General features: G+C 42.3%; 1 protein-coding gene and 1 long non-coding RNA gene across 3 annotated transcripts in view; one reads left to right on the top strand and one right to left on the bottom strand.

The window, feature by feature from the left end:
• Positions 1-2,965: 2,965 nt before the first annotated feature.
• LOC310837396 lies at positions 2,966-7,335 on the top strand. The gene is made up of 2 exons (XR_014560520.1): positions 2,966-3,552; positions 4,005-7,335. It is a non-coding gene; the product is annotated as an uncharacterized lncRNA (long non-coding RNA).
• CTSD (cathepsin D) overlaps positions 4,693-12,280 on the bottom strand; it is a 59,889-nt gene continuing 52,301 nt past the window's right edge. For both annotated transcript variants that reach the window (XM_083722671.1, XM_083722670.1), the window contains 5 exons: positions 11,139-11,338; positions 10,090-10,212; positions 9,627-9,771; positions 8,281-8,379; positions 4,693-7,668 (listed from right to left, as the gene is read on the bottom strand). In XM_083722671.1, the coding sequence (XP_083578797.1) occupies positions 7,498-7,668; positions 8,281-8,379; positions 9,627-9,771; positions 10,090-10,212; positions 11,139-11,338 (738 nt within the window). In that variant the 3' untranslated portion in view covers positions 4,693-7,497. The remainder of the gene's footprint in view (positions 7,669-8,280; positions 8,380-9,626; positions 9,772-10,089; positions 10,213-11,138; positions 11,339-12,280) is intronic.

The following is a 12,280-nucleotide window of genomic DNA, read 5'->3' as shown; positions in this document are numbered from 1 at the left end:
AGCATGAAAAGTTCATCATATTTTAAACTGAAATTAATAGTCTGGGTTAAATGTAAACAAAAAGCAGGAGTATCTTATGCTATCTCCATTCTGGGTTTCTTTTTAAAAAATAAAACAAAAGCATCACTTTTTATATCCAAACGGTCTGGGCGTAGTGCCAGTCATTCCTGTTTTTTTTCTTTTTTCTTTTTTAACAGCCTCTGTTTTGGGTACTTTCCTGAATTCTTGCCCTTCTTGTCAAGGTTTTGGTCAGATAATGTACTGTGGTCCTTCTATTGGTTTGCTCTTTTCAGACTGGGATTTCTATCCAGAGTAATTCTGTAAAATGCGTTTCCTATAAGAATCCCTTTATTCTCTGAAGTATGCCACTTTCAGTTTGACCTTTCTATATATTTTAATAGATCCATGATAGAGTATTTTGACTGATTTTCACTGTTCACCAGATTCTTTGTACTCCATTTGCGGATAAGACTATCGGAGCTACATTGGTTGTGTCAGAGGGCAGCTTGCCTCTGAATTGAATACCACTTGCTGGGAATTGCAAGTGGGGAGAATATTGTTGCACGCAGACACAAGTCATCCTTATAAACCTCTATAGGCATCTAGTTGGTCATTGTGAGAACAAGATGCTGAACTAGATGGACCTTTGGCCTGATCCAGCAGGGCTTCTTATGTCCTTATGTAACTTTGAGATTCGTTTCATTTCAGTATGTTTTCTTACAATAGCTGGCCAGACACGGACAGGAAGCCTACAATGGGGACATGGTGGCAACAGCCCTCTCCTGGGGGTTATTCATCAGTGATTGGTATTGAGAAATATGCTGCCTCCAGATCTGAAGATAGCATGTAGCTAACAAGCTGCGGGAGTCAGTGAAACACAGGAGTGCCTGGCATGCTCTGGTCCATGGGGTCACGAAGAATCGGACACGACTAAACGACTAAACAACAACAATTCCGTGAATTTGTCTAATCTCCATTTAAAGCTAAATTGGTAGCCATTCTCACATTTTCTGATAACAGATTCCATTGCTTAACTATGCACTACATTGCCTTTTGATTTTAAGTGTGCAATGACCAGCATCTCTTGGAAGAAACTATTGCCCAATGCCTAACAATATTTCCTCCAGGAATCATCATCTCAGCTGCACACCGAGATTCTAAAAGCTCTGACTGGATAGCCTGTGCATAGAATAAGGAGCATCTCAAAAAATAAAAGAAAAATGCTGCTTTGGAAGCTTTCTCAGTATGCCCTTGTTGCATTGGGCATGGCGTACTCATCTGCTTCTAAATAGATAACAATACTTTGCATTTATATAGCATATTTAAAGAGTTTAAAGCACATCACGTGCAACAGTAACCCTTGCAACAGCTCTGTAAGGCAGGCCTCAAAGAGTAAATTCTATCATACCAAGGGAAGGCCATGTCTCTAGTTACCACTTAACTGGGGGTGGGAGGATAGTCAGGAAATATCTTCAGTTCCAATATGACTTCCTGAGATATTGTATTTCCTCTCAGCTGATAGCCTTGGGCCTGTGATTTGTTCCATTTAATAGGCAGGCTGAGTTTCATTGTAGTCTGTCTCCTTTAAAAAGTGCTTATAATAAATGCCAAGAGGTTCATTTTTTATATATCAATTACCTTTCCCATGGGGTTTGTGGATGGCTTCCATGAAGGATTTGTAGAATTATGTAGCCAAGATAGTACTACCAAGAGAGAGAGAAAGAAAGATGTGTAGACATATGTATGCTAGTGAGCATATAGTGATATATTTCTGACCATGTAGATCTTGGTTGAAATCCACTTTCGGCTATAGAGACCTTGGGCAAGTCACTGTCTCTCTGTTTAAATCAGCCCAATTCTAACCACGTACAGCTATTGTCTGAGGATACCAGTAACCCCATCTATGCCAACCTTAGTGCCTTTAAGGAAAGGCAGGATGAAATATTGAAAGATGCTGGTTGATATGAAGTATCCAGCTGTCTTCTAAGAAGTCACAGGATGGGATCGCGAGGGCAGCTTCAAAGAACCTTCAGATACGGAGAGGTAAGCAATACAGAATAGCAGCAATCCACCTCTCCTTTCTGCCACCTCCTCAAAATGCTGTGCTGTGCATCAGTAGGTGGGTATGCTTGTGCCTGCTGCCTCCATGAAGTATCTCTGTGTTGCCCCACCCCTCCTCTCTAGATAGAGCCTTTTAAACTACACTTCATTTTTATTTCCCATCCCAAAGGAAACTGATAATAAATAAACCAAAGGAGTAGAAGAAACGGAAAGCACTTACGGACGTTTTGCAAGTAAAAATAGTTTCCCAAACAATAAAATGTCTTTACTAGGAGGTGAAACATTCAGTTTGAGGCTGTTGCCATTGCTTTTATCAGAGGTGGGGGAACTGGTGGTCCTCTTGCTTAGCAAGGATAGTGAACTTAAGGCTTGGAGGCCAAATGAGGTCCTCATTCTTGGATCCTCAGGACTCTCCCAAGCCATACCCACTCTCGCTAGGTCACAACCCTCACCAGCACCCCTGTTTTGTACCCTCATGTGTTTTTTTGCCTCTCCTTGCCTGGGAGAGGGATGTCCGACTGTGTGTAGAAAGAGGTTTTTGTACAAAAGGTAAAATTAACTCGTTGCTACACCCACGTTTGCTTCTGGCCCCGTTCATCACTGGCATGATGTGTCCTCTAGAAGGCTGAAAGAGTTCCTTGCCCGTGCTCTAGACAGTGCCAAAATACAGCTCCCATCAGCCTCGGCAATGAACAAGGATTGACATTTTAGTCCAACATCTGGAGTTCCACATGATACCCATCCTTGTCTTATGTAGAGCAAGTCAATAACCTCAGGTTACTCCACTTCTCACCAAGTTCACCTATTTACTTTTAAGTTCATCATATGGCAAGTAGTAGACCTTTAAGCAACGACAGCATAACTATTCTCTACAGCAATTAAATGCATAGGGTCTGCTCTCTTCTGTATTTTGCAACGCTCTTTGGAATTGCTCTTTCCATACTGAGAATTGCTTGCCTACTTTCTTTTGTGTGCCTATCACATATGCTAATGTTCAGCAAATTTGTCAACAAGGTATTCAAAGTAAGAAAGAAAATAATAATAGAATCCATTTCACTGCACTGATTTGATATAGCATATATGGCAGCAAGCAGTACTCCTGCTGAGGCTGTCAAATGTTTATTTATTTCAGACAGGCACAAAAAGCCATGCATGGCACAGAAGAAATAGGTCATGTGACTGCATTCTGGTAGGGAGACCTGTGTTTTTTAAAGACAAGCATAGCCTCTGTGTAACAATTAAACATTTGTATCTTGCATATATTTAGCAAATGACCGGGTTGTATTCAATTACGTCAGGGTAGACCCACTGAAATCAGTGAACTTGAAAGTTTGTCTAGTTCACAGATCTGACTTAAGTCAGATATAGCCTATCATTAGCAAAACTTTGAAGTTGCTTCTGTAGGACAGACATAAGCAACAATTCTGTTTGGGGCCTGTGGTGGCGCTATATGTGTGTGGCTTAATGAAATTTAGATTAAGAACCAACAGTGTATAATAATAATAATAATAAATTTTATTTATATCCCGCCCTCCCCAGCCGAAGCCGGGCTCAGGGCGGCTAACAATAATCAAATAATCAAACAATCAAATAGTCACACATTCAAAATATTTCATTATAAAAATTAATTAAAATCAAATTAATGGCAACCGATTAAACAAGATTCTGTACAGGTTGCCAGAGGAGGGAGTCAGGCTGCGCCCTGACCAAAGGCCTGGTGGAACAACTCTGTCTTGCAGGCCCTGCGGAAAGATGTCAGGTCCCGCAGGGCCCTAGTCTCTTGTGACAGAGCGTTCCACCAGATTGGAGCCGCAGCCGAGGAGGCCCTGGCTCTAGTTGAGGCCAGCCTAACCTCTCTGAGGCCTGGGACCTTGAGGGTATTATTATTTGCAGACCGTAGGTTTCTCTGTGGGGCATACCAGGAGAGGCGGTCCCGTAGGTAGGTATTTGGAAAGGCAACTGATTTGTTTGCTCCATATGAGAATTAGGCATCGTAAATCAAATTACTCAGAGCAGAAAGCACCTCTGTCCACCCCCCTCCCTCAGTCTTCTCCAGTCAGTGTCTTTTGCTGCTAGCTCTCCCCATCTTAAGAAGCAACTAGGAACATTTTGCAGACCCTAGCACAGCAGCAGCAACCTCAGCTTTCAAGAAGCAATGCACTTCTCAAGGAAGGTGTAGTTTCAATAAACAAAATGTAAAACCAACTGCGATGTCAATCGTGTTATTTTAAAAGGATATACCAATTCCTAGCAGATGGGCTATGTGGGATGTACAGCCATTGCATAGTGTGTTGCCAGCAGTAGCATTGAGGGCCTGGAAAAGATTAGTTTGTTGCCTAAATAGAATAGAATTCATGAAACCCAACAATTCTATTGAAAAACCTATTGGTAGAGCAGCTCTGGAAACTACAGGGACATTCCATTAAGAGGGGGATGGGGATGCAATCACCCTTGAACTTTTTTCCAAGTAAAGATGCATAGGATTGTGCTGTAAACATAATGATCTGTGCCTTCTTTTCCATTCTGGATTAGCCTTGGTTTCTCAGCCAGTTTGGACATTGCTTGTACTGAACGGATCATCTGGTTCCTTGGAAAATACCACCCAAACCACTCAAATGATGACGCAAGATGGAATGTAGAGGAGACAAAATTTATTTTTTCCATTACAATTTTTCTATGACAAATTGAGTGGAGAGATCAGCTACAACTTGCATCTGCCCAACAGGAGAGCCACAAGAGCATCTTACACATTTAGAAAAAGCAAGCAAAAAACAAGGGGGGGGGGGGAGTGACAAGCAGCTCTAAATGTATTCCAAACAAGCAGATTCCTCTACTCAACCTTCCAAAGGTCTGCAGAGAACGCTCTCCTCCTTTATAGACTATGCCACGTGCCTTTTAAAGGGGTGGTGGTGGTGGTTAGGCTGCTGTTAGCAGTTGCCTCCAAGAGACTGAAACATATACCATTACCGGCCAATCAGCCCACTCAGTGCTAATGAGTGAGAGATACTTTTTATATATAATATACGGCATTCATGATAAAATCTCTTCAAGACAAAAGACTTGTGTTCAATCTTATCCTGATATGAATGACCACCTAAAGAAAATTTAAGACACTTTCTATACAGCTTCTCTTAAGAAAAGCTTTGGGCACTTAAGTTTGAAATGAAAGTTCTAGAGTATTTGTATTTGATATTACTCAGTGAGAAGCTATTCAGTGACCTTGAATTACTAGTTCAGGGTTGAAAACTCTTAGGAGGAGCTAAGCAAGGATTTTAAAGAAGTGTATTTCAATATACCCATCGTAACTCAGGACATGCTACAACTCCCTTCCCCAACCTGGTAGTTTTAGATGTTTTAGACTGCAACTCCAACCAGCCCCAGTCAACATGGTGGGCACCAGGTTGGGGAAGGATGCTACAGTTTTAATGACATCTCCAATCTTTCACAAGCTTACAGACACACCATGGTTTTTGAATGGCAGCATCTTGTTAGCAATCCCAAGCAGGTGTAGCCTTCTCTAGATATCCTGATGCTTATCTGCATTCCAAAGTATTCAACCCAACCAGGAGGGTGGGGGTGGGGTTGTAGTCTAGGACATGCAGCCTATTCACAAATGTATGTTCAAATTCCTGGTGCCTTTTACTCCCCCGTGTTCACCAGCTTTTCTATTGTGTTGCTCTTCATGAACCAGATTTCATCTAGTTTAAAATAAAGCATCTTCAGCGAAGTGTGCTTGGCTCTGCATCAGAACAGCTCTTTGTTTAATCTAAAAGTTGTGTTCTGTGTTATCCGTGCTGTCTCGCAACCTTAGGGCTGGGCTCCAAAATATCAATGGAACATTTCAGATTTATCTAAAAAGATACTGGAAGACTTCATTTACCAACTAAACAATGACGTTCCAGTTTGTTCAACTAACATCTACCTAGCTTACCTCCACCTTCCTGTCCCGAAGGGCTGCTCCATGCCTTCTGCTTGCCAGGCCAAAATAGACGCCAATGCAGAGGCAGCTCTTTTTATAAAACACTTTCCATAAAAGTCTAGGTAACCAGAATCAATCTGTGCAGAGATCAAGCTTCTCATAGCAGAGTAAGTTTCGTAACAATGGTGGGGAACCTTTTTGGCTCGGTGTGCCAGATCTTCATCTCCCCACAACCCACAGGTCAACTCTTGACAGGTGGATGGTCCTGGCCCCCTGCCAAAGTTGACCCATAGGGTTGGAGGGAGAGAGTGACCAAGCAGGATTCAAACCCCTGCCTGTCAGCTGTTGAGCAGGAAGATCAGTCGTGCTTTCTGCAAGGGCAGGTTGAACTTGTCCCACACCCAAGGTTCCCTGTTTTATCAAGAGATCTACAGGATTTTTCTGTACTGAGAAACGAGTGTCAGAGTAGCTGTGACTTGATTTAATAGTGGGGTGTGGGGAGAGGCCATATTTGACAAGTTGATGAATCTCCAAAGCAACCTTGAGCAGGAAAGATCTCACAAAAATCATGGTCACTTTCCTTACACCCGCAAAAGCTGGGAATTATGTAAGGTGTGGGAAACCAAGAGAAAGAACTTGTAACAATGTATCATGAAACTACAGTACCTGAATGGGGTTGCTCAGACCAGAATCAGAACTGTGGCCGTTTATTAAATATGAGATGGAGAACCCAATCATACCTTATAGAAATACCCATTTCCACAGTTATAACTTCCCAAGGACTCTCTACTCATTGGAGCCCATCTAACCCAAAGTGATGTGGACCTGCTACGTTTCTTTTAAAAATGCAAATCAGGACAATTCTGCTATATTCCCACATCCCCACAATGCAAGAAATACTACGGGGATCATTAGCCCAATGCAAATTCCGCGGTAACTTCCCAACTACCTAGCACTTCCCCCATAAACAACTGTGAAAGATTCTGTTCTCTATGTTGCCTTTATATATATATCAATAAATTAAAAATGGGGAACAGCTAGGGAAGCGAATCTAAAAGCATGTATCAAGGGTTCTTTTTTGGAGCGGATAAATAATAGAATTGTAGGATTGGAAGGAACACCAAAGGGTTCATCTAGTCCAATCCCTTGCAACTGTGTTAATTTAAATATGGCATTTATAGTTCTTATGCTTAAAAAGGAATAGCATGTCAAGTAACCAGATGTTTGAAGAGCTCATACAATGCTGGGGCTCCTTAGGTATGTTTTTATTATAACTTTTCTATGGCCTGTATCATTCGAGGAAGGACAAGTGTTTGTTTAATGGTCACTAGTAGCTTTTCAGATTATTATTATTTTTTAAGATCTCTGCTCCTTCTTATTTAAATTTTAAAGTGTCATTATTTTTTTCCTTTTAACTTTCCTGATTTTGTTCCTAATGCCTACAAGACACAGTAGAAAACTCCAGTGTGTTTGTGGGTGAATTTGGAGAGAGAGTGGGAGGTGGTTGTCAGTTGCATTTACGCACTGCCAGTGCTTTTTGCAAAACCAACGGCATCATTATCTCGATCAAACACGGTGTAATAACCGCCGATGAAGACATCACCCAGGATCCAAAGAGGTCCACTAGGTGGTGGGACATCCAAGCCTGAAAATCCACTCAAGCAAAGAGTTTCTCCTTGAACAGTAACCTATAGGGAGAGAAAAGAAGGTGTGGGTTTTTTAAAAAACAAGAGAGTGAACGAGCGAGAGCATACTAGTCTTCTCTATAGTTGCACCTTGTTTGCTTCCTTTTGCAGTTTAGTGTTCAGGAGCACCTAAAGAGCCACCAGTTGTTGAAGAAGATCATGCATATATCTTCAATATATATATATATATAAAAGCCCAAACATATCCTTGTAGAAAAGCCGTGGTCAAACAATGTTTTATAGATGTGCATTGACCACTTAAGCAGCATTTACTGTCCCCCCACAATATTTATTAGTTTTCAGTCCTCTTCCTGCTCCTCCCCCAAAATAATTTGCTCACTAATCCTTCACTTAAGTAATTGGTATGCAATGAGAGAACTCAGTCTTAAGGTTTAACTAACTATCATGTAAAAAGACACAAAGGCAGAGTCCATTATGCTTTTAAGAGTCCTAGCTATTTCCCTGAAGTGCACAGGATCCAGTGCAGATATAACAAATCTATTACTAGATGCTGGATGAACATCAATAAAAGCATCCTGGGGACCCAAAACTGCTGCTTCTAGGATAGGTTGGTGAGCATTCTTAGGATGATCTCATAAATAGTTTTGAACTTACCTTCAAGACATATTGATTTGGAGAGAGGGCATAGGATTTCCCTCCCAGGACCAAGTTCACATTGGGAAGGGAAGACAGCTTATCACACGGAAGCATGTACTGAAAAATAAAAATAAATTGGAAGTATAAGAACCTTGTTGTAGAGCTATGAATTTTGACTCCTGAAGGTGTGTAGACAAGAACTAGCTAGTGACTCCTATACTCCACCCTTCTCCCTAAAAGGGGCTTGTTTAGGCTATTCTTCTTCTTCTTCCTGGAACAGGGGCACCCCTTGGATTTTTCCTGCTGGCAACAAACATCTTGTCCTCAGCTGCAGTACAGGGGCAGCACTGAGCCACTGCTCATTGCTAGGATTACAGTGAACATTAAGTTCTCTATAAAAATCCCAAACATTACTACTACTACTACTACTACCTCTTACACTTCATTAGTGCCACATTCTGATGCCTTTCCCACAAAAAAGCCATATATCTGGGCAGTTAAAGAGATGGAAGATCCATATCTTGAGTGGACCTCCCTTGCTGTACCTTTTAAGAACTACACAGACAGGAAATTTATCATTATACAGCAATTCTCAAAGTGCTGAAGCAGCAGCTGAAGCTGAACGTAGCAGAATTTCTCCTCCTATACTATTGGCTGAGGGAGTTCTCTTAGACCCAGCTTACACAGCATGCAGGCTACAAATAAGCCCTTTGAGTGTAAGGGGTTCAGCCCTCACTTGAGCCACATTTTAAGCATTCTTCCCTCAGCCACTGGTCTGTTTGCATGTAATGACAGGATGTCGATGGCACACCTGCAGAGGCTGCTGATCTCAGGCATGCTAACATTACGCACAAGCGCCAATGCGAAGCGCAACATGTGGGATGTTGACACTGTAAGAAGTCCTGCATGCTGTATAAACCAGACTGGAGTATGGACCTGAAAATCCTCTGAGGTGGAAGGGAGGGTGTATAGAACTTATTATGGCCAATTCTTCCTAAGCAGGTCTGGTTGTGGGGGGAAAGCTGCAGTACTGTAACATAAAGGTTACCCAACATTTGAACCGCTTTGAACTTGTAACCAAGCTGCTTTTGAGGTAGCAATCCAAGCTATTGGCTGTATCTGAACCCAGTTGAGACCAAAACCAATATATAGAAAGCAGTGCTAGAGAACCTGTGACCCTTCAGATGTTGGACTCCCAAATCTCATCAGCCCCAGCCAGTGTGCTCAATGTGTGGAGTAGAGTAGAGCCGGAGCCTAACATCTGGAGGGTCCCAGACTAGCCAGCCCTGAGAGAAACAGTAGTCAGGCTGCACATATGGATGTCCCAACATTAGACCCACCACCTCACCCCATTCCCACATTACCTGTCCTTTAATGATTGGCTTAGCTCCAATGGCTTTCTGCAGTTGCTTAATTTCTTCTGTTGGGCCTGTAATGAGGGAGGTCCCTGTGTCTACAATAGCTTCACAGCCATCTTTGCACACAGTCAGGCCATTGCCAACGTCAACCCTGGAAGAAGACAATTCTCAGATGTTTTGTTTTTTTTAAAGAATTCAATTTTACCCACCTTTGTGCAGTTGGGTGTAGCAAATCCTCAGCATTGGGGACTGAACTCCTTCTGTGCTACATGGCACAGCATGGAAGATTTTAGGAGAGTGGGGTTTTCCTCCCCCCCCCCCCCCGGAGTCCTCGCTTACTGCAAGCCCTACATGGTGTTACACAGCTCCCGTGGGGATATAGAACAATGCTTTGTTGCAGGCAATCTATATGCTAACAAACTATGGACCCCCTTGTGCACCTGTGAAACAAATGAGAGAAGCAACTCACTTGTCCATGTGGATCTGCCAGTAAGCTTTGCGAGTGACGTTCACCCAGGTGAAGTCCCCAGTATAATATTGTGGGTCCACCCCTCCGAAAAGCAATTCACCTCCAGTGGCTGCTTTCGGATCCCTAGAAGAGGCAGCACACAAGTGGAGAAGAAAAATGTTAGTACAAAAACGGAGGGGGATCCATAGCTTCTGAGCAATACACTCAATGAACTGTGGAAATGTAAAGTGGAAAAAACACATAAGGACAAGGATACAGAAGTGATGCAGGACAGGGAAAAGGCCCCCAGAATCCAAAGGAAGCAATGCCATCCTTTGTGTACTTGGCATATTTCTTTAAGTCTGGCTTTCAACAGCTCTGCTACCCTAAGCAGTCCTACCAGTGAGAAAGCCCAAACCGAACTCAACATGTGCACCAGATTGGGTGGCAATCCTTTATTATGCACACCGTGGTGGTCTATCTAAAGAGCTCAAGACTGGTCTGTGTATGGTTTCCCATAAGGCTGCACTGCAAGCCTTCAGACCATTCGGAGCCTGCACCTGTGTCGTGCTCATTTGCTGGTTCCCTGAGCCCTTTCACAGTTGTGGGCATACTCTGCTGGGGAAACCCTTGGCCCATAACCCAGTAACAATGGGGCATTTCTTATATGATGCTGCAGGACTCTTTATTCATGATCAGGTGATTTGCACCATATAGTAATCAATGTTATGCACTGATTTTTGTGTGCATATATTGTATTGCGTTGTGGTTTTTTAAAAAAAGAATAAAGAATTGGGTGTGAGTCACAAGACAGAAATGAGTCAAAGGATATCAGGACATTTCTAAATGACAAAAAGGAACTTCTTCCCCTGTCCATCACAACCTGATATTCCCTCTTCTCCTAATGGATGCCACACATAATCTTTCCATCTTCTTAAAAGGGCTTTATCTTTACGCAGCAAATGTAGGCACCACCACCACACATATGAAATAATTAAGACGTTTCCTTTGGGGATGGAAAGGCCTTTCCCTTTGGTCCTTGGCACACAAGTTAAAGCAAGGTGACATACCTGTTCAGATAAAAGGAAAATAGGTTCTTCTCCATTAGTGCCTGTTGCATTGCATTGTCAAAGAAAGGCAACACTTTATCCACGGAGATCTTAGGGTATGCCAGGCCAAGGATGCCATCAAACTTTGCAGCAATGAAAGTGATACCAGGCTGCTTGACAGCTTCACCAAACAACTGATTCTGGACAATCAGGTTACCAATCTGGGAGAAAGAGAAAGGAAGGTTGGGAGAACCCAAAACATACACATTTACACCATTATTGGAACAAATATGGTATCATTCTTCTGGTAGTAAGATAAAAACATGCTCAAGTGGTGCCAGGATCCCTCCCTTCTCAATACATGCCATATAAAGGCACATGGAACAAACAGAGCAATCTTGAAAAACATAAAAGCTGATAAGGAGCATGCAGTTGCCTTCATAGAAGCCATGCAACTTCCATTATCATCTCGCTATTGTATTCATTTTGTAATTTTTAAGCGATTAAACTGCTTTTCTAAAGCTCAAGGCTGTGAGCAACAACAAAGGCGAGTGTAACAAAAACCCACAAACACAGAATACAGGAACTAGACACAGAACCAAATGCTTGCTGAAAAGAGGAAGTTTTATCACCTCTCTGAAATCGCAGAGATGTTAAACTCTGAACTTCCCCCAGGCAGCAATTTTCAAACCTTGGGAGTCACTGTGGCAACAGCTCTGCTTTTTTTCTGCTCCTGCCCTTCCTTGCTGCAGAGCCACAAAAGTGAGCAATGCCAGGTGAATCTGACCAAAGGTGGCACAGGGTGTGGGAAGGAGAAAAAAATACCATCCAGGGATTCACATGAATTCATCTAGACTGTTTCTTCGCCACTCAGTTTATGACCAGATATGATGAAATTGTGAGACTTGGCAAAGATTTTGTTTGGTATGTCAGAATTGTTCTTTCTAATCTCTTGCTTGCCTTCCTCACTATTAACATTCAGGAGGAATTTTACAAACATCCCTGCTCACCCAGGCATTTGATGGTTGAAAGATACTGTTCCTAGCAACCTTGAAATTATTAGATGTGAGAACATGTGGCTATTTTAATATGGTTTTAGATGCTCTCGAAGTTTTTCCTTGCTTTATTTTTTAATTGTGCTGTTATATTGCTTTATGGTTTGC

The sequence above is a fragment of the Podarcis gaigeae genome (genome assembly GCF_964106915.1).
Source record: "Podarcis gaigeae genome assembly, chromosome: 1".
Classification (NCBI taxonomy): domain Eukaryota; kingdom Metazoa; phylum Chordata; class Lepidosauria; order Squamata; family Lacertidae; genus Podarcis; species Podarcis gaigeae.
The sequence above is the reverse complement of the archived record's forward strand: the minus strand, read 5'-3'. Positions and strand labels throughout refer to the sequence as shown.